Consider the following 21623-nt stretch of genomic DNA (forward strand, 5'->3'; position numbering starts at 1 on the left):
ACCATGTACCAATTAAAGTCTTTTTTTTGGGGGGGGGGGTTCATTTTGTTCTGACATATTATATTTTTAATAGGGTCACAAAATTGGGCAAATAAATTATGATTTAATACTGTTACATTTTAAAGTGTAAATGATGTCACATCAATTAAATTTTTTGAATGGCATGCTAACATTTATCACGATGTATCATTTACTTTGATAGATATATTAATATTAAATCTTGACCATGAAATGAGTCATCTTTCAGGATCTTAGACCACATAGACAAACATATGAGCCAAGGTAGAGTAATGTCAAAGTGACAAAATGTATATTTGATCAAGTTGATCATGATACAAGCAAGATTCTTCCTGTTTTTGGACGGTTAAAAAGGATTTGGTACATCAAACACTACGCAATCAATCAAATTACATCTTCTGAATGCAAGCGATCATATGAATAGAAGGGAGTTTAATACAAGTTTTTAACAAGCTTACAAGATCACAAACAAGAAAAACCTCCGTATCCAAATTTGAAAGAAACACTAATGGTGACGGATCTGCAGAGTTACAATTCTGTCCTACTGCTTCATCGGAGAAGTGGCCATCAGAAATGCTGCCTGATGGTATCCGTGATCTACTTGAGCATAAGCTCAACTGCAAATCAAGGTAATCATATGGCCAATAGATGCCGTGATAATCCCAAGCAACAAACCAGCAATAACCTGTAATTAAGCAACAATATGAAAGAACGAAAACAAGAACAAACGCAGATACAAGTAATTTCATAGCTTCTCTAAAGTGTATCTTAATTTTAAGTAGGGATCCTCAACTCACAACTTGCGCTACTCTTCATTGATAGAGATGGCGACGCCCCAAAGTTTATGAGTTTAACCACATAATATCTTTCTAGAATTATAACCTAGAAGTGCTAAATCCTAAAGTGACCAGCAAGAAAGCCATGCCGTGTTAGGAACTCTGTCAACTAAAGATTAATTAGTTGAGTTCTAATTTCCCATATGCCATTATATGGCGCATGAAGTTTCGTGAAGTCAGAATTTTCATGAAAAAATAGGCATTTCAATTCTATTAAAGCAAGGAACTTAATAGAAGTACTTATATTTAAGTAACAGCATATATCAACATTACAATTCCTTGCAATCTACACAGCAACTATTGTTGGCGCAGACATTAGATGATCAGTATCATTAATATCCATCAACAATTTCAGCAGAACATGGAAGGTTAGGGAGCTAAAAGTTCTCCTCAATTAACTCAAGAAAGATCTAGATAAATGGATGTTTCGATTATATATAGACTACAACGCCTTTGATCCTAATAGATATCACATGCGTATCCACCATCTAATCATAGAATGCAAACTGATGTAATGAAGCATACCTGAGGAGGGGTGTGACCAAGAAGTTCACGCAGTGGTCTGCTCTCGGCGAGAGGATGCTCAGCAGGAAGTTCATACACAATTTGATTCAAAACCTGAATAATATCCAGTTTGAAAACATGAAACTAATTGATTAAAACAAAAACAAGATGTTGTGGCATATCAATGTTATAAACAAAGCTTTAAATCAAATGCATTCACAGAACAAAGCATCTTTTAGAATTCAATTCTTATATGTGACTTTAGAGAGAAATAGGAGAAAGCTTGTGGGAGAAAAATAGAGGGTTTCGTGTGTGTGTGTGGGTGGGTGGGGATCAAACCTCTGCTTGGCGTCCAGCCTGTAATCTCACACCAGTGGCATCATACATCACCTGCCAACAAATTCTCTACATCAGAGATCTTCCCACACTACGGGAAACATTTATTCTAATACTTATTCACATTGTTGGGAAATATTTAAGGATGTAAACAAATGACAGCTAAACTCAAACCTTGAAAGAGGTATTCAGAAAATATGGTAACATAAGTTATATAAGAAAGGTCTAAGAGGGTTTTATCTTTATTACTCATATGCCAATTAACACTATATGAAGAGAGGGAATCATACAACACATGCTAAGACCAATGCAGCCGCAAACACGGATCCTCCGAAGCCTTCTTGGAACCCAATGGCCAGAGCAAGGGCAGTAACAGTTGCAGAATGAGATGATGGCATTCCACCAGATCCAACAAGTTGCTTGAGATCCCATCGTCTTTCCCTATACCTGCAAATCTATAGAGATTAAGACTCTCAGGACAAACTAAATTTAAGCAGGTCTGTAGCAGCAACCTGTGCAGAAGCATAAAAATTTCATGTAGCCAGAAAGCCTTTTACTAAGCAACAAAAGCATTCAGATAAGCTTACTACTCAAAATCTAAGAATATATGTAGCATTTGCAGAAACATTAAAGAATTCCTCTACCCACATAACTTTTTCATATCGTTTTATCAGAAACAGATAACAACATTGGGCAATTAGAAAGTCGGCCAATCAAAGAACTACTTAGAATTATATCTACCGCTGGCCCCATCAGGAATAGAACCAGGAATTCTTATCGAAGGGGGGCCAAAGCATGAAGACAATAACCCTGCACTAGAAGTCAAGCCAATATACACACACGCATTAGGGAAGTTTTCAAAAGAGGGGGGGCATGGCCCCTACAGGCCCCCACTGTCCGCCTCTGGGCCCCATCATGCCTATGGCTCAGCGAATACTGAACCTTTAACCGGTAGCGTATTGAGAATTCAATTCAATGGCACAAATGTAAGAAAAGCAAAACCAAAAAATGTCATGGTTGTATGAAACAGCTATGAGCTAACATATTGAGCACACAAAGTCAAGTCATTTAGAGAAGAAATAGCGAGTTAGGAGCAACCCATGATTTTGATTCTGGTAATGGACTGAAGCATATAGCTGAATTGTTAAAGAAAAAGAAAGAAAGAAAGAAAGTTGAATCCCATGAATTGGGATTTTTAATGCTTTTTTTTAAAGATGACTTATTTTAAGTTGCTCAAATAGTTGCAAATTCATTTTCAAGATCTGGGCAAAGAGACGATTTTCTTTAATATACAATCACAAAGGCAAACTCACAATTGTTCTTAAAATAACACAGTAGGAGCATTGAAATTGATCTAACGCAGAAAAAAAAAACGACCCAAACATACAGTATAATACAAGAGATTGAATTCCGAATCTTGGAAACATTACACATTTAGAAACTAAAACGAGAGCCAAGTCAGATCCAATTTGCAAAGAGATTTTCCAGAAACAACCAAGACCTATTAGCATAAAAAGAGAGAGATACCAGGCGGTGAAGAACTTGGTGGATTGGGCAATAGCGAAGGCAACGAGAGCAGAAATGAGAGGGTAATTGGTAAAGATTGAGGAAGATGATGATGATGATAGCGACGAGGACGACGATGAAGCCGATGTAGCCGCCGCGTCCTCCATCTGTCTCTCCTCCCTCTTTGACTACAACAATCAGATACCCTTGTCTTGTCTTGTCTTTTTCTTTTCTTGATAGGCGTTATTAGGAGCTGTTTCTTTCTTAAAGAGAAACAGAGGTTGTTGGTGGCGTGGATATGGATATGGATATGGAGGAAAGTTATTAGGACTGGTTTACGGTTGGTTCTGTCTGCAATATTAAAGGCGTCTTTTAAGGCAGCGAGTTTTGATTCATTTGGAGAGAAGAGAGGAGGGAAGGAGCGAGGCTCCTTCCTTCTGTTTTAAGACGTCAAACTAACAAAGCCGAAATCTTTCTCTCTTCCTTGTTCTTCTTTACTAACTAACGGTCTTTGCCTTCTCTCCTTCCTTCAACTGAATATACCTCCCTTGTTCAAATCATGTCTAGAATATACCTCCACTTCCCTCCTTGCTTGTCTTTCTTTTTCTTTTCGTTTTTTTGTTTCCTTTCTTTTGTTGTTGCATAGAGTATTTCGTTTCCCATTTGTTTTTACCTCATTGTTTGAGGTAAGGAGCACTCATTTTCATTTTCATTTTCATTTTCCGGTAAGCATTCATTTTAATGCAGTTTATTCCAGCAAGAATTTGGGAATTTTGAACTAGGCATGTAGAATGTAGATTATGCTAATATTGTTTCTCACCAAAGACACCACCACTGTGAGTGCATTTAAAAACCACATTTTTAAATAAAATCACCAGAAGCCATCTCATTTGAAGACATTTTTAAAAGCCAAATCAAGATTTTACCAAAGGCTTAATTATATTTTAAAAAATTACCTAAGTTTTGATGTCTTAAAACTACTAAACCATAAAAGGGGGTTAGACTTGGTCGCCAGTAAGGCCAGGCATTTGTCCTTTTAGAAGCCTCCATCCGCCATAAAGACGTGACTCTACTTGTTAGAGTCGGTAGAACGTCTTTTCTTCATATTTAATTATTCTTTTGCTTTGTAGACTTTACAACCGAAAACCTTTTCCCTCCTATTTGATTTTTCTTTTTTAATAATACCGAAGTGTAAGCCTTCCCTTAAGCTTTAATTCAACCTCACGAACTTTATTGCGTGTAAATAACTTCGAATAAATGGCTTTTGACTCGTAAACCGGTTTATACAAATCCAAAATCATATATTCCTCTCGGACCAACAGGGAGTGCCGTTTATGAACACATTTACAAACCCATCGGTCTCACTTCTAATGAAAGGATGCAAATTCTAATGAAACCCTGCTTTAACAGCAAGGCACCCATTAATATCATTTGGGAATAAGCACTCCAAGAAGAAGATAAATAGTTCCGTCTTTAACTTTTTTATAAACCCGCTCAAGTAAAAATGAGCATTTCCCGTTATTAGGCTGCCAGAATTTCACTAATAACAAGGCAACCTATTTGAATTGTAAGCAGCTATTGAGATCAGAATCCAGAACTGGAACAGGATTCTATTTGTTGACAATTGCAGATTAAATCGCCCAACCCTTGCATGGTTTCTAAACACCTTGTGGTTAAAATAACCATGTCATGTTTAATGACTGTAATATGATGATGTATGGAAACTATTGAGGATTTGAATTTCATACTTGAGCTCTTTCCTGTGGTCATGCTAATCTTGACTTCGCCTTTCCTGCCAAAAAAGTAGTCTGTGTTAATAACTTACGGTGATGCCAAAACATGACTTCACATTGCATTTCCTGTGTGCATAATATGGTCTTCGTTTATGCACTTCATACCTCATAGTTCAGTAGCTTTATTTATAAACAGTGGATAAGAGATAATACTACGGTAATTACTAATACAAATAACTTCCAGTGAAGCAATTGCCCTAGTATCTGTTTTATCTTCTTTTTTTTCAAATTTAGACATTGGCATTCATGATTTCTTCAAAGTCCAGTGTTGTAAATTGTTCATACCTCTTATTTTAAATGAATTTGCGTCGTTTATGCAAAGTAGGCTAGTAGGTGAAGCCTGACTAATAACTGAACAGAGTGAGGGGAATAATGGGGAAGTGGAGCAGCTTACCTGCCACATTTGTAGGTTGACATATAAAATCATCCATAATGTTCCGCTCTGGTCAAGCATGTCTTTTGTATTGCAATTTGACTCACAGTAAACATTTTGCAAGGGTAATAAGTCTAGGCAACATCTGCTTTTCATATTCCAAAGAACAATTAGTTGAAGATATGTATAATTAGCTAAAGATAATTTTCATCATTCTATTACCTTCAGATGCACTGCAGTTTATCTGCTGGATGCTTGGTCGCAAACAATTAGAGTACGTTTGGTACGCAGAATGGCTATTCCATTAGGAAAAGAAATAGCTTTTATTGGGAATAAAAGTCATTCCCATAAGAATGGCTATTCCAAGAGTTAAATAGCTATTCCAAGTATTAGGGTATATGATAACGATTCTATCATTATCATATACTAATGCCAAGGCTATTCCATTACACTCTTTTCCATTCTTAATGAAAAGCTATTCATTTTTCTTAATGGAATAGGAATTCTGTGTACCAAACGTACCCTTAGAGTGCGGTCTTTCCTACAAAATTCATGAGTTCTGCTTGTGCTGCTTCCATTATCACCTGGAAGTCTATTTGTGTATACCTTCCCCTGTGATCCAGAATTAGCATAACCAGTTGAGCTTCGAACTTCAAGACATTACCACACCATAAATGGCTCGCAAGAGCACATTTCTATGCAAATGGCCCCAATGCATTAAAGTGGAGTAAAGCTTAAGTGACCTTAGACTCTGTCGAATGTGGGAGATTATATACCATAAAGTAGAATCATTTACTCTAGAGGTGCAATGTAATTTCACACTATTGCTCATTGCACACTCACCACATCAAAATAAGATAGTTTCATTTTTATTCACACCTCACAAAACATTGAATTTTGTCATGGGTCCACTGACTTGACAGTTTCAAGGCTTGTGAAGGATTGTATTTATTTGGGCCAGAGTGTAATTTCCATTTGTTATTGAAATATTTTACAGGATATCATTAAAATTTTCAAACACCATCAGAAACTTTGTACCACTGAGGAGCTATGGATAAGAAGGAAAATATTATAGCATCTATATTTTTATGTGCTCGTCAATGATATGAAGTGTTGAAAAGATGAACATTCTTTTGAAGGCCATAATAGACAGACCACGTCAATTTGGTCTACGAGACCTCCTAAGCGAGACCTATCATATGATTGGTCTGACCTTGCACAGGATAGAAGAAGCAAGAAAACTATCCTTGACAATTTCTAATTTAAACTGACATCATCCAGGAGATGAGTGGAAACTATGTTGCTTTTACTATCACTAATAGCATATGAGTAAAAGAGTTGCAGATAATTAATCTTATTTTAAGATTTGTTCCAAGTGTTTAACTGGCTTATCCCCCCATCAATGATGAATGGTGTGAACCCTGTTAAAAGGCCCAAAACAACGAATTAATGGGAAGTATTTCAGTGGAAATTCGAAATTTTGAGATACCAGAAATGAGTTTTAGACCAAAACGTAGAAGAATAGGCTGGGCTTGCAATTCCATGCATTATCCTTGCAACAGCTCTGGGAGTGAATTTAGCGTGTGAGTTACTCTGTAGAAAGACCTGTCAGTGCCAAAAAAAAAAAATCAAATATTACTGGCAAACATGAGTGGCCATTAGTAAAGAATCTAGATACCCCTGTAAAACCCCTCACCTTTATATCTGCTCGCAAAAATGGGCTGCACATGTAAATCATGGTGTTATTAGTATGATAAAAAAAAAACAAAAAGCATCTCCAATAAAAACATGGATACTTAATGTCCTAAATCAACTACATGGACTGTGTGATTCACATGTTCAAAATTTAGACACACATGTATTATATAGTATTATGATAGAAGTTAACGAGGCAAAGATTGAGATCAACCTGCTTTGACCCATCTTATTAGAAACGTCAGAATTATCATCTCTATTGAAGTAATCCAAAATCTTTCTCTGCAAGCATGGCGTATGCTGACAACCATAGCAACCATGCATCTTTTCACACACATTCACCGCAAAGACTGCAGCATTATACATTGCATCCAACTTCCGTACCTAATCCAAGAAAAAGCAGAACACATATCATTTGTAGGTTATGACAGTAAAAAGTATAGAAAACAAAATGCAAAACTAAATGCTATAATTTAAATTCAAGCTTATAATCATTTTACTAACACCCTAATGATAGGACCACAAACATTTTCTAATATTAGTTTCATAATTTTAATTAAAATGAATGAGAAAATTAATTTTCGTTTAGATGATGTCATAGCTGGATCCTGTTGACTCCGTGGTCAGACCTCTAACCCTTGAACCTATCTTTCTTTTTTTTCTGGTTCTTTAAGCGATTGAACTTTCAAACAATGCATGTGACAATATGATCAAATGTCAATCGGAGCTTATGAAAGATAATCAACATCCAGTGGCTACAATGTGTATAACATTCATACATAATGAATTTGAGAAACAGTTTCTAAATTGTTAATCACCTTGCAGATTTCAACTTCTGATAACCATTTTGTAAGATGAGCTGATAGAGAACAAAAATCCCCTGGTACTTCCATAATTGTGTAACAATATGCTGGGTCCTTCACCTCATATGTTATTTCTCGCTTCAACTAAGGCAATATCACAAAGAACAAGAGACAGTTTCATAATCATTACCATATTGAAAGAGGAAAAAAAAAATAACACGATGAAGTTGTTCCAGCCTATAAAAGAAAACAAAACATGCCATAGCTTTGACGTAGCTTAAGATATATAAACCTTTAAATTCTGCAAATGATTTGACAGGTCAATAGCTGTAATCCCGATGCTATTTGCCACAGTGGGTATGTCAAACACATATTGCCCTTGCTTAGTTTCAGATCTGAAAATATCAGTTACCAAAGCTTAATTTACCAAGGGAGTTTCATGAACTAGTAACATTTGGTTGCTAGTAATCAAATTAGAAACTATACTCACTTCTTAAGAATTGCTGCAACCACTCTATCCTTTTCAGCAAACAGCACTGGAGAAGTCTGCACTTAAGGAAATACCACAACCTTTAAGCATCAAGAAATGAATATTATAACATGGTAACACAAATTTTGTTTATTTTTTTATGAATGACATGGTAATATAGAAATAAGCTAACCTAATAGCTATTCACAGTTTTTTTTTTTTTTGATAACAAGGTAACACAAATATTGCATATCTCGAGCCGATTAAAACATGCAAGCAAGCTAATAGAGCAAAATATAAACATATATCAAATACACATTTGCCACCCACATTGTGGAAATTTAGAGTGCAAGTCACATTCATCTGTGGAAGTAAACACAGGTATTGCACTTCACCCAACTCCAAGTGCGTTAGAAGAGTCAGCATCACCTGCCAGAGCAAACACCAGCAATAAGCAATTTAGCACATAGAGATATGCCAGAGGAAATTCACCAAGGCACTTTATTATTATGCACAGTTTTCAAGCAATAAGAAGACACCATGCTAGTGTCTGTACGTGTCTGTGTAGTCCTGACAAAGCTAAAGGAGACAGAACAACACATCAATAGTAGCCTATGCCCAAAACTTCAGCTGTTGCATGGCAGATGCACCTTAGCTTCATAACTCATATCACTAATTCAAAAAGTTCATGTAACTCAAAGTTTATTTTATCTTTGGTCAGATACTGATTAAGAAGATTTGATTAGGGAGAACGAAGGTGCCGTAAATAAACAAATAAGAGTAATATGACAAATATAAAAACATCACCAGGCAGGGTATCCTTCATCAGAACAAGCATTTCCACCTCTTCACAACTATAAATGGTTTAGCAAAAAATAAGCACAATCACCAATAATCCTCATATGCCTAGAATCCTCTAATCTGTTACCAAAGTCACCATTTTAACGAACTTCGTCCTAAGGTAGTAATCTGATTGTTTGGTGAATACATTATATGCTTTACTCACCTAGGTCAGAAATTCAACATGTTTGGATTAAGCAGTAATTTGCTCGTACAAAAGTTTTTTTTTTTTTTTTTTCAAATCATTGTAATACAGCAATAACTTTAAAATTGTGGAACGGTGAAAACTCTGCACAAAAGTGATCTGTGAACATCAATTATCTCTATCAATTCAAAATTTAGAGCATTGACACAACAACAATAAAAGGAAAGGACCTCTTCTTTCATATCAAACTTGCGGGATGCAGATTCTTTGACTAATGAACACATTTTCCCTTGTGAATTCTTGCCATTGCTGAAAACTTCAATGAGAAATTTGTTCACTGCATATTCATCTACTCCTTCACTGAGAAAAGAATACTGTAAATCAATCCCAGATTGACAAAAGCCTTATATAAAGGTCCAATTTATATTCAATTACCTGTGCATAAGACTACGAAGTTTGAAGTATGTGTCATTGTCAAAAAGGAGATGGCAATGGGACAACCTCCCATCCCTTCCAGCACGCCCAATCTCCTACACAAATGTGTCATTCTTTTCATTAAGCAAACAAACAGAGAGAAAATCCTGTGAAACAACCAGTGGTTAAGCATATATCCACCTGAACATATTCCTCCAAGCTTTCTGGCAAGCAGTAATGAATTACCTGAAACAAATGCATTAGGAAGTTTTGATATTGATATCTACATTATGGTGCCATACAGGAGCATGCACAATGCAATGGAAAGATACATCAAAATGGATAGCTAAACATGTGTTGGTACAGAAAAATGCCAGCTGAGTAAACCACGGGTTCCAGTAATTTCAATAGGACAGCCAATCTATTAATAGCACGTTTTCATAGACAGACTGGATGAGGATGTTGCAAAGATTCCAACAACGGATCATTTACTCCATTTTATTAGTCTAAGAATCCAAAACATTTAGTTACTTCAGGAAATATCATCTGTTTCAGATGGAGTCAAACTGGCTTGAAGAAGACTTGGAAATCTGGAGCATAGGGCACAACAAATGCTGGAGTAGCTGTCTATGCACAATGACTTTCACTATACTATTGGCACACCATCCCAATGGACTACTTTAATCCATGGACCAAAAATTGCCCTGAGAATATAATGCAGAGAAACCAAAATGATCATGCATATGGTTTTTCTTCTTACAGCTCCAACATCCTGCTTGTCAAGTCCCATGCCAAACGCCACAGTTGCAACAACCTTCCATAGAAAACACGAGTCAATGATACAGACGAGAAAAGCAGCAACACAATTAACAAATAAATGAATTCATAACAAAACAGTTTAGAATGTAGATACATTCCAGACTCAAGCCTAGAGAATAATCTTCTTACCACTCTAATTTTGTTAGAACAAAACAACTCCTGTGTACGGCTACGGTCTTTAGCAGGGATACCACTGTGATAGCTCTAAATAGCAATTGGCATTGATATTGTCAGGGTTAACATTAAGCATTAAAACCACACAAGAAGTTGTGCATCATGCAACTGAGAAAAGTGAGAGGCCAACCTTTGCAGAGATATTGTTATCACATAAGCATTTGCTTATTATATCAGTTTCATACTGCAAAACCAAGATGCAAGTATTAATCACCAGCCAATGAATGAAAACTAAGAAAGCGTATAGATATTCACATGAAGTTCAACACTATCCCTCCAGCAACCATTAAGTACACAGTTTGGTTATCTGAAAGTGGGAGCTAATCACAACACAGAAACATTTTTAGATAATCGCAATAGATGAGCTTGCCCAACAGCACCGTTGCAGAAAACGACCAAATCCAATTATACAGTGTTATGGAATCAAGAAACCATAGACCTTTAAATATTTGTCATTTGAAATATATAATTCTACATGCATACCTGAAATTTGCAGTATATAATGATGCTCTGAACTTCCTTAAAGGGAGAAGACTTTATCAACATCAGCAAATCTTTCATTCTATTATTTATCACATCCAAGGTAAAAACAAGTAAATTCAACAGATTGAGTAAAGTTTAGTTTAAAGATTGAAAACTGGGAATATGGAATAAATTACTGTTTGCACTTGCCTATTTCCACTCAAAGATACTGACAATTGCAAATTGTCCCTTAATTGTGCTTTTTGAATAAGATTGGTTTGTGGAATGGCTAGAGCAGACATAACAGAGTGCAAAGTTGTGGTAGTGGCGGTAGCAGTCATTGCAAGAATGCATCCAACATTGAGCCTGGCACGAAGCATTGATGCCCTAAGCCTAGTGTATGAAGGCCGGAAATTGTGTGACCTGTTACATTGTTCAAATAAGTTTATGCAAGAATTACATGTACAAAATTGAAGTTTAGCCTGAAGACAGGACTATAAACATTGATATAACCACTTATCAAAAAAAAAAATTGATATAACCAACAAGCCAAAACTCAAGGAGACAAGAGGCAGTGCAACCACTCACCATTCGGAGATACAATGAGCTTCATCAACCACAACAAGTGATGTGGATAAATTAGTAGAAAATACTGACAAGAATTCTGCATTCAAAAATCTCTCGGGTGAGACAAAAAGCACCTGAAATAGAAACTAAAAAACCTTAGCTTTTCGCAATACCACACGTGGGTAAAAACTTGTACTCTACATGGATATCAGAATCTACTAGATTAAATTCATAAAATAATAATCCAGCAATTACATGTTAGCAAACCACACTGGAGGAGCAATTGACAAAGCCAAAACTGCACACATCAATAAACTCACCCTGATAGTCCCTTCTTGAAGCTGCCTCAGCGTCTCAGAAACTTCTTCAGCCGTCTAAAACAGCAAAAAAAGAAGAAGTTAAGTAATCACAAAAACTGTTCAAAGATTGTGTGAAAGAAAGAGAGAACATTAAGTACCTGACTGCTACAAAGAAGACCACCCCGAATCATGGGAGGCAGCTGTCTCAGCTGATCGATCATCAGTGCCACCAACGGACTCACCACCACTGTTATCCCAGGCAACACCATCGCTGGCAACTGATAGCAAAGCGACTTCCCCGCACCAGTCGGCAAAACCAGCATTGCCGACTCCCCAGCAAGCACCATCCTAATCGCCTCCAACTGGCCATCTCGAAACAAATCATAGCCGTACACGACCTTCAACAACCTAACCAAGTTCTCATCCGACGGATCGTTCCTCGCCGCAGACACCACCACCTCAACCAATTCGCAATCGTATTTCCTCTGCCTCTGTCCTGTGCTTTCTAAAACCAAACCATCCTCTTCACACACATTGTTCTTCTCCCCTTCAGTCCCACCTTCAGGTCTCAATCTTCTCCTACTCCTCCTATAAGATTTTCTACCAGAGGAAGCATAACTATTCCTTCCTCTTCCTTTATTCACAAACTTGCGCTTGTTGCTCCTATTCATGTTCAGCTTCACAAAATTCCCTTCACCGCCACATTTTCGCAGTTTCACAGGCGGTAGAGGCGCATTCCCTCCAATCAAATTGGGACGCCTCTTCACAAAATTGGCCGAATTCACAGCTTCACATTTTGGTTCTTGTGGAACCGAATCACTCTCAGCTTTGGATGGAGGAGGAGGAGGAGGAGGAGAGGGGTCGTCTTGGAAATTGAGAGAGGGCCTCCGGAGTTTGGAGAACGATGCGGATTGGGAGAGGTGGCGGGCGGGGAGGGTATCGAGGGTGGGGATTGGGCAGTTGGTATGGGAGGGGCAGCGGATTTGGAAAGGGAGAGAATAGAGGGGTGAGGGAGTGGGTAAGGGGTCTTGGGGTGAGGGTTTGGGATCGGAAGAGGGTTTTGGGGATTTTGAAATGGGTGTGGAGCGGGAAGAGGAGGCTCTAACCCTAAATCTGGATTTCTTGGAAGAGAGAAGAGTCGGTGGCGGTGGAGGTGGAGGTGGTGGGATTGGGTCTCTGGGAGGAGTGGCGGAGATGTGAGAGCCATCAGAGTCTGAATCGGATTCCATTTGGAAGACGGGATGGGATGGTGGATGGTGGTGGCTGAGGAAATCTGAGGTCAAATGAGAGGAAAGGTATTTTCATTTTTCCCGCCAAATCTTTTTGGGCTTCTTTTAATTTTGAGATGGAATCCCCAAAATACCCTTGTTCTTTTTATCTGTTGGAAATAAATACTCCTATATGGCTGGCTATATCCATCCACCTCTGAAATTGACTGCTCAAAATTTATGTATGAATAAGTGGATCAATACCACGTCAATATTTCACTTTTATCCTCCTAAAATATATATATTTCACTTTTATCCCAAATATATGGCACTTTTAATTTATTATTACTTTTTTTTGGCCTTTTAACCGTGATTAATCCAAAGATGGATTGATAGTGTCGTGTTAAAGGTTGGATAATGGATTGATATATAATATTATTAAAAAAATATATATATATTACCCAATGACCACTAGATTTTGCTTTGGTTCTATTAAAAAAAACAAAACTACAACACATAAAATTAAAATTAGAAAAAACTTAAAATTAAATCTAATCCATTGAAAAAGCTACAACACAAGTATTTTTTTACAACACTTAAACCAAATTCATGACTACTAGACCTTGCCACATCAACATGTTAAAGGTGCGATTGAGATTGCGATTTTGTAGACAATAAGTGCAATTTTAAACTAAATCGTAGAACATAAATCGTTCGGAAACTACGTTTTTAAAAATTACGATTTAAAAACGCAAAAAAAATATGTTTTTCAAGTCACAAGTAAGATTATGCTTTTTTGAAGACGCCGAATTTTAAATGCTAAAACTGCGATTTTACCAAACACTTAATTGTATCTTTAAAAATCACTTTTTCAAATCGCACATTTTAAAATCGTTATTTAAAATCACACATTTTCAAATCACAAACTCAAACGACCCTAAAACAAAAGTGAGATAAAAATATGATGTGTAGCATTATTTGGATCAGAATGCAGCATTGCCTAATGGGGCCGTCTTGCTTGCTCTTTGGTGATTATAGGTGAAGAAACTCCAAATAATCTTTCTATTAAACTGTCGTCTATTTGAATGTTAAAAAAGAGAGTCTATCTGCTAATTATCACATGCATTTAAAAAAGTGCATATAGAAATCACATACAATATGTAAAAATCACATTCTGAAATCGAAAAATATTCCTCCAAACTCGGAGTATCATGTCTTTTCCTCATTGGATTGGATTTTGGGGACTCAAAAGTACAGCCAATTTGTTTGTTATTAACTGAGAACTAAATCAAGGAATATATACTTTCAAAATCACAAGGAACAAGAATGAGCGGGATGTCGTTCACACATTACTTATGGGGGATTGAACCAAATAGAACAAGAATATGGCTACTGGAGCAGACACAAAACTCCAGTGCCTCTCACTAATACCGGCCCTAATAACAAGAAAAGCTTTACAATTACGGTACAAAACCAACGTGGCACTTGCTTACAAGTAATTTGGATTATCAGAAACCAATTGGAAATAATTCAAACAGCCCTTAAAACATAAACCATTAAAATACATGGGGGGAGTTGGATTGTGGGGCAACATAAGCACGACCTGAGAAACGACCTCACATTATTGTGCAATTGCACTTAGATTCCAGCTTCGGAGGCTTCATGCTGTCCATCTTGTTAGGAAGCCCGACATTGCGGGGCAAGGATTCATCATCATTCTCGTCGTTCTCGTCGTTCTCAGACTTATTAGAAGGGGGTTTTGCATCAGTTTCCACCTGCCTTTGCCTGGCCTTTTGGGCCTTCGAAGCACGTTTGCCAACAGTTCTGCCGCGTGCAATCTTTCTATCAGAATTCAGTTTCCCCAATATTGTAACTCTTGGCTGAGAACCTTCCAATGGGAATGAGCTTTCCTTCTCCATTGCTATGCTTGCAGCTTGGTAGGCCAGATCATGGACGATGGAGCTGCAGAAAAGTATTGTATCTGTCGCCTCCTCAAGCGTTAGACTTCTTGACTTACTTCCACCCCGACAGTCCACCATTACTGTTGATTCCTCTGTCAAAAAACATAAAGAATTTGTCAAGGAATAGCTAAGACTTGCTAATTTGACCCCCAAACTGGTTTTTAGGACATCATATATATATATATGCTATAATTACAAGTAGAGTGCAGAATGGAGTAGGAGCTGGAAATCCTCTAGATCAGCAAATGGTTAACAGTAAGTAATATTTCCCATCATACACTTGGTATGGTCCCAATTTTATAAAATACAGTGTTCAAGTAAACGGAATTAACAAGTACAAAGAAGAAAGAAGAAAAAGAAGAAGAAGAATGAAGCCAGATGATGCAGCCAAAATCAATTTACATAGCATTGTAAAAATATATGGACGCATGTGAACATGTTTGCCGTGAATGGCATGAAAAAGGATAATACACTGACTGGATGAACATTATTTAATCATATAGGAAAAAGAATTAGTAGCCATTTGGCAGCCAATACATATAAACATCCACCATTCATAGGATCATGTACTTTTCCTAGAGTATATGTCTGAGAGCAAATCACGACAATGTGATCACATTCTTATTGCTAAGACATGCTAAAATCATTTTAACAAAACTCAGTCACCAACATCATTCATTATCAGTCTGTCAAAGTTTGTCCAAAAATAAGCAAATAAAGTTGAGCTATCAGAAAGCTCACTTATGTGACACAAGCAACCAAGTATGTTCATCGTTAGAGCATAATAATGTTCAGACTGAAAATTGAAATACCAAACATGTCATGGGTAATCAATAAGCTGCAGCTATGACAGTGCAAAGTTCACATAGAAGAACACAAAACAAAGCGCAAGACAAGCATACCAAGGATGCCATGTCCATGATCAGAGGTGTTGGGCTCTGAAACAGCAGCAATCAAATCCCTATCTGAAAAAGACTCCTGCGATTCACCCTTGGTGCTCTTTGATATCAGAGAATTATCATCAATCTGTGAACCAGGGGTACTCTGACAGCATTTTTCTGTTTCCACTTCTGACATAGTAACCAAAGAACTGTGAGTAGGAGCCTGTGCAACATCCACTCCATCAACACTATTGTTCAGCATGGTAAGTTCCTCATCTAAAGATGACCCTGGAGTTCTAATTGATGCTTCCATATCCATGACGCTCCTTGCATTTTCTAGGAAGTTTTCATCATTTTCATAAGAAGTGCAATCTTCATAATTTGGAAATGATAACACAGAATTGTCTTCTAACTGAACACTAACTACATGACTCAACAATTCTGACGTGGAAGGATCAACTGTTCTACTACCATTATTATATTCAAAATTATCATTCTCAACAACTGCTGTCTTGGCATATTCCAACTCGAGTTCTTGTTCTTCAGAAGCTTTTGGTGTTTCCACTGCAACATCATATTCCACATTGCCAACAGAAACCTCAAAGTTTTCTTCTGTAGGTGTGCTTGATGCAAGACCTGACGCTTGGTGAGTATGATTTGAAATTCCAGACAAAGATGACCCAGTTCTTAGAAGTTTTGTGCTTATGTCATTCCTGTAATTCTCCATGTCTGATTTCCTGCCGCTTAACTGCCGTTGTACACGAGTATCCGTCTGTCTAGCTAAGCTGAAATCAACAGAGGATGATGCCGAGAAACTTCCGTGCCCAGTCGAGCTTCTCATGCTGTTTGCACTCCCTCTTGCACGAGACAGATCATCGTAAGGTATCGTAGTAGCGGTAAATGTCCTGCCTTGAACAACAGGCCCCTTGCTACTGCTTGACCTCTTCAACAGTACGGAGATGCCTGTACCTTCTGAAAAGTCAACCTTCGGATTTGGATAGTCGCTAAAGTGATGCAATTGCTGACCCCCAGGGTCATCATCAGTTATGCTGTGATGAAAAGTTGGTTGGCCCATCTTTTGCTGATTGGCATGACTATGCTCAACGTCCTCTACCAGCGACCTTGCCAATTCCCCACAGATATTCTGATTTTGTTCACAATGGGAAGTCTGACCTTGCTCAACATTCTCTTCACCCTGGGAAACCTTTGGTTCACCCACGTAAGTAACCTGTGCAAATTCAGGTACAGTCATCTCATCAGAAGGCCTTTCTTCTTTAGAAATCTTCATAGACATCACTGGGGAGTTTGAAGCAACTATGGTTGCATCTGGAGAGTTTACAGCAACTACAGTCGTTGCATCCGGAATTATGACAGTCAAAAATTTGTCTTTCCTACAGCAATATGGACAACGTTTAATGCCCCCTTCCACTTCATCAACAGCAACATACCTAGAACCACACTTTAAACAAATTTCCATATTTTGAAGAAAATCAGCTTCTGAAGAATTAGCCTTAACCTGAGAAGATTCGGAAGTTGCACTGACTTCCATGGCAATACCATGGTGACTGGAGTTTTCAGAGTCAGCATTACCATACTCAACTGCAGGGCCTTTATCAAAGTCACCATGCCCAATGTGAAGCGATGCGTCATGCATTTCATGCCCAATGTCTTCATTTACTACATCCATCTTATCAAAGGCAAATACTTCTTCATAGACATCAGGATATGCAGCTTTCCCACATTCACTTGCCGTATCATCCTGGATCTGGTCACTACCTTCAGTATCAGGTGCAGCACTTGTTCCTTGATCAGAGCTTGCATTGCTGCTTGTTGTGACTGAGGAGTTTCTAGATATCAGAGAACGGTGTGCAGAACTTGCTTTTCCAGCATAGAAGGTGGTACTGGGGACACTAGACAAGAGTGGCCTGAACATATTTTGAGGACTTTTCCGATTATCCTGCATATCAAATCCATCAGATACAATTACTATGAACTATTAATTGAGAAATCTACACTTACTTATCAAAAAAAAAGAAATCTACACTTCAAAAAAAAAAAAAAAAACCTTGGGGGTAGAGGGGTCATTTGAAAAGTTAGCTTGTCTACAAGCAATGAAATGGACAATATGATAATAAAATCATAAGAAGGAAGTAAACAACTAAAGTTAAGTACGAAACACTATTTCCTACTCAACTGAGGTTAATTATATGTTTCACCACTTAATCTCAACAAGAGATCTGAGAACTATTGTCATTTCCAACTCAACTGATGCTCACTTGCAAAATTCTGATAACTAAGGAAAAAGTTTATATGAATTAAATGATAAATACCATCTGCCGAAGAGCATAGTCAAATGATCTTTTTGGAGCAGACGTTGAGGACACTATTTTAGGTGATTTCTTCGAAAAGGCCAAAGCTCGGTTATTTGATAATGCACCAATTTTCCTTGAACTTGCTCGGTCTAAACTACCCACAGGAATGGATTGCAGAGAGTCTATATCATCATCGCCAGATGATGCCACAGAGCCTTTGCTGTGAGAGCTGAATCTGTCTCGATCATGACTATGAGATGAACTGATGCTTCTAGAAGCTGTTGGAGACATTGACTGCCTGTTGAATTTGGAGGTAGAATCCCTACCATTTCTGGATGCTGGTGAAGAACCCCTCACATATGATGCTGGTCGATCAGCCAGAGAAGTACGAAGATTGGGAGGTGCATCAGAGGAGAAACCTGGAATATTTGCTTGCCATGCCCTTATTTTTGGCGAAGCAGAGTTCCCTCGACTTGTACTTACAGGGGAAGTTCCCCTAATCCCTGGGGAGGCCATGGTACCACTGGACCCAGTACTCATCCTCCGGGGAGTTGGGGTAGAAGACCTTGGAGCAGGTGTTGAGGGTTTACTTGGAGGAGTGGATGGTCTCCGTGATGGAGTACCACTCCGTGGACCTGGAGGTGGACTGGAATGAGGTGCTGATGATGGCCTTCCCCTTGACTGGAAAGAGCTACTCCCAGACCGAGGAGATGGGCTTAAGCGATTTGGACTAGCACTACCCCTACTGCTTCTGTAACTCTTTTCCATCTGCAAAAACAAAATAAAACGTCTGATGTAAACAGATGAAGCATAAAGACATGACTTTTTTTATTTTCAAGGAAACTTGAAACTTTTAGAGGATATAAGAAATCTGATTATATTCATTAAAGTTATCTGAAAACTTACCGTGGAAGATCTTGATATAGAAATAGGTTGACTCCGAGGTCTGCCCCTGGGTGCAGTATTAACTGGTTGTGGCTCATTATCCAATGAAGGAAACAGAGGAGTGTCCGGAGGAGTTAGTAACCTTTAAAATCAATAACACCGGGCATTCCATTAGAACCAATAAACAGGATGCTTACTTATACCAGCTAGAAATGGTCATGCAGGAGTAAAAATGCAACATATTTCTTACAACCATACGCTGATGGCTACGGGAACAAATTGACAAATAGCTGACAGTAGAATTTCTAGCTTTGAGATGAAAGATTTGATTATAGACTTTAATACTAACGTGTACTTGGACTGTAGACAATTTTTTTCTTGCAATTTACTTTATCTTCGTGTTTACTTGCAAGCCATAAGTTGACCTTTTTCTTTTTGCTCTTTCTTTGTGGCAAAACAATTAAATTATGATTCTGTTAAATTGCTTCACTGCATTTATGTGGAACCATCACATTTTTATAGCAACTTAAAGATGGAAAGGTGAAAGCATGAGAATAGGAAAAAGGGCAACCTACCAGTCATAGTCATTCTTCTCTCCTTCGGCATTAAGCAGGTCGCTACTCTCTCCACGAACAGGAATAGAGATTCCAAGCTTAACATCTGAAAAGTTTCTCAATTTTGAAGCTGTAAACAACAATTCAAATTCAAAGAGCAAAATGCAGCATTATTAGCAAGAGCAAACTGGACAAAGAAACCCAAACTCTTCAAGTAACATGTATCCAAATTACATAACCAAGTTTGGCATAGAATATTACAAAATGTGTCTTCTATGTCATCAGACGTAAGCAAGAAATTCTCTCTTTCCCTGGTCTGCATTTCGTTGAACAAAGCAAGATCGTCATCTTTCTCTCTGAACAACAATCCGCCCTCGAAACTCCGTCCTCGCCTGTGATTGGTCCCTTTCATCTCTCTCCCAGGACTGGGAGAGCATCTCAATGCCGGAGAAGGAGGCATCTCGTAAACTAAACCCTCCAAATTGTCACCCCAGCCTGTCCATACGCCCCGAAATCAAACAACTGTTGAACCGAAACAAAATCCTCATAATCTCCATCCAGCTAAAGCTTACAACAAAAATCACTTAAAGCCCAACAATCACTCTCACACAAAAACCATATCCGGCTTCGATTCGCGGGCTTCACTAAATTCACCAAATTAAATTAGTTCCAATTTCACCAACCCAATACCAATACCAATCCAAAACCATACATTGTAAGACCAAGTCAACTCAACGTAGAATCTTAGTGCTCGAACACATAAGATCATAAACTAAGATAATATCAGAAACAACTGTACCAATCAAAATGTAGAGGCTCAACGTCCATAACTTTTTTTTAACCAAAAAAAAAAAAAAAAACACCAATTTGATAATCCAAAACCCTAGATTCTGGTCCAGCTGAAAATCCCAACAGTGTCAGTGGCCACTCAACGAAACCCTAATTCAGCTTCCACAAACCACTAAGCCACCATTTGAGTTCAAATCACAGAGCAAAAATCACCAATTTGGAAAGCACTCAGCAGAGCTTGACTACTTACCAAATCTCCCCCAAGTCAAATTCCTTCAAAAACAGCAAGAAACCTCGTTGAGTGCGACTACGATCCCGACGTTAGTGACAAAGCAGAGCTTTAAGAATGCGACGAATGTGGCACCGAACACTCGGATCTACAAGCATTTATTGCCCTGTCTGCAAGCATGGATCGGAGAGCTTGAGAGAGATCGATCGGAACCAACACTTGAATTGATTTCCTCGCATTCTCTCTCCTCTGAGAAATTGAGAGAGAAAAAGAAAAGGAAAATGAATTCAGACTTTTTGTTGTTCTTCTTCTTTAGATTTGCTTCTTTCCTCCGCAGCAAGCATTCATTTTCTTCTTTTCTCTCTCTTTCTCTGCTCTCAGATATTTTTTCTTTTCTTTTCTTTTTTAATTTTTTCTTACTTCGTTCCTCCTTAATTTTTACAGTAATGCCACTGGTGGTCTCGGTACACTCTACCTATTTTATTGCATTTTGTGTCCAAAACAAGCAAAAAAATCCGTCTGAATTTATTACAAATAAGAGATTTATGTTATTGGTCCAACATTGTAGGTAAGGTAAAAAATAAAAATTGATGGGCTTTGCTTATATCCTATGCTTCATTTATAATGTTTCTTCATTTAATACGCCGCTATGTATTGAATAATTTCAAGGATAAGGTATTTTTCTATGATGGGTCTAACTCGTTATTTTAAGTTGATATTGTGCTTTAAAGTATATGATTTTATATATACA

At 37.8% G+C, this 21623-nt stretch overlaps 3 protein-coding genes across 5 annotated transcripts; all 3 read right to left on the minus strand.

Moving 5' to 3' along the window:
- Positions 1–283: 283 nt before the first annotated feature.
- Positions 284–3739, minus strand: LOC133865072 (uncharacterized). The gene is made up of 5 exons (XM_062301538.1): positions 3222–3739; positions 1985–2141; positions 1698–1748; positions 1380–1472; positions 284–703 (listed from the first exon to the last, which is right to left on the minus strand). Exons 1-5 carry the CDS (start codon positions 3365–3367, stop codon positions 632–634), a joined length of 519 nt encoding a protein of 172 aa, XP_062157522.1. The 5' UTR covers positions 3368–3739; the 3' UTR covers positions 284–631.
- Positions 3740–4653: 914 nt separating this feature from the next.
- On the minus strand, positions 4654–13357 carry LOC133858388 (ATP-dependent DNA helicase Q-like 5). The gene is made up of 21 exons (XM_062293849.1): positions 12212–13357; positions 12075–12128; positions 11776–11888; positions 11398–11610; positions 11209–11287; positions 10856–10909; positions 10681–10755; positions 10493–10546; positions 9934–9978; positions 9754–9848; positions 9549–9678; positions 8664–8762; positions 8355–8410; positions 8157–8259; positions 7880–8008; positions 7276–7445; positions 7063–7087; positions 6856–6971; positions 5589–5978; positions 5388–5511; positions 4654–4992 (listed from the first exon to the last, which is right to left on the minus strand). The coding sequence occupies exons 1-19, from the start codon at positions 13280–13282 to the stop codon at positions 5891–5893; spliced, it is 2769 nt and encodes a 922-aa protein (XP_062149833.1). The 5' UTR covers positions 13283–13357; the 3' UTR covers positions 4654–4992; positions 5388–5511; positions 5589–5890.
- A 1223-nt stretch (positions 13358–14580) lies between these two features.
- On the minus strand, positions 14581–21256 carry LOC133865088 (flocculation protein FLO11). Of its 3 annotated transcripts, none has more exons than XM_062301542.1 (7): positions 20894–21256; positions 20116–20349; positions 19876–19984; positions 19322–19442; positions 18434–19183; positions 16125–18060; positions 14581–15314 (listed from the first exon to the last, which is right to left on the minus strand). In XM_062301542.1, the coding sequence occupies exons 2-7, from the start codon at positions 20312–20314 to the stop codon at positions 14878–14880; spliced, it is 3552 nt and encodes a 1183-aa protein (XP_062157526.1). In that variant the 5' UTR covers positions 20315–20349; positions 20894–21256; the 3' UTR covers positions 14581–14877. The 3 variants fall into 3 exon arrangements, with proteins under 3 accessions (XP_062157526.1, XP_062157525.1, XP_062157524.1); XM_062301541.1 differs by having other exon boundaries at positions 20116–20376; XM_062301540.1 differs by having other exon boundaries at positions 20116–21256.
- Between the last annotated feature and the right edge of the window lie 367 nt (positions 21257–21623).

The sequence above is a fragment of the Alnus glutinosa genome, chromosome 1, assembly GCF_958979055.1.
Source record: "Alnus glutinosa chromosome 1, dhAlnGlut1.1, whole genome shotgun sequence".
Classification (NCBI taxonomy): Eukaryota; Viridiplantae; Streptophyta; class Magnoliopsida; order Fagales; family Betulaceae; genus Alnus; species Alnus glutinosa.

What these genes read in the sequence shown, in the direction of transcription:
- LOC133865088 (XM_062301542.1), bottom strand. Translation starts at nt 20,314, where the DNA reads ATGCCTCCTTCTCCGGCATTGAGATGCTCTCCCAGTCCTGGGAGAGAG. An exon ending in ACTATGCTCTTCGGCAGATG is followed by an intron (nt 18,061 to 18,433) that starts GTATTTATCATT and finishes TTTGATATGCAG; the next exon opens with GATAATCGGAAAAGTCCTCA. An exon ending in TCATGGACATGGCATCCTTG is followed by an intron (nt 15,315 to 16,124) that starts GTATGCTTGTCT and finishes GTTTTTTGACAG; the next exon opens with AGGAATCAACAGTAATGGTG.
- LOC133865072 (XM_062301538.1), bottom strand. Translation starts at nt 3,367, where the DNA reads ATGGAGGACGCGGCGGCTACATCGGCTTCATCGTCGTCCTCGTCGCTA. An exon ending in ACCAAGTTCTTCACCGCCTG is followed by an intron (nt 2,142 to 3,221) that starts GTATCTCTCTCT and finishes ATAGATTTGCAG; the next exon opens with GTATAGGGAAAGACGATGGG. An exon ending in TTGGTCACACCCCTCCTCAG is followed by an intron (nt 704 to 1,379) that starts GTATGCTTCATT and finishes GCTTAATTACAG; the next exon opens with GTTATTGCTGGTTTGTTGCT.
- LOC133858388 (XM_062293849.1), bottom strand. Translation starts at nt 13,282, where the DNA reads ATGGAATCCGATTCAGACTCTGATGGCTCTCACATCTCCGCCACTCCT. An exon ending in TTATATACTGCAAATTTCAG is followed by an intron (nt 10,910 to 11,208) that starts GTATGCATGTAG and finishes TTGGTTTTGCAG; the next exon opens with TATGAAACTGATATAATAAG. An exon ending in CTTCGTAGTCTTATGCACAG is followed by an intron (nt 9,679 to 9,753) that starts GTAATTGAATAT and finishes TTCTTTTCTCAG; the next exon opens with TGAAGGAGTAGATGAATATG.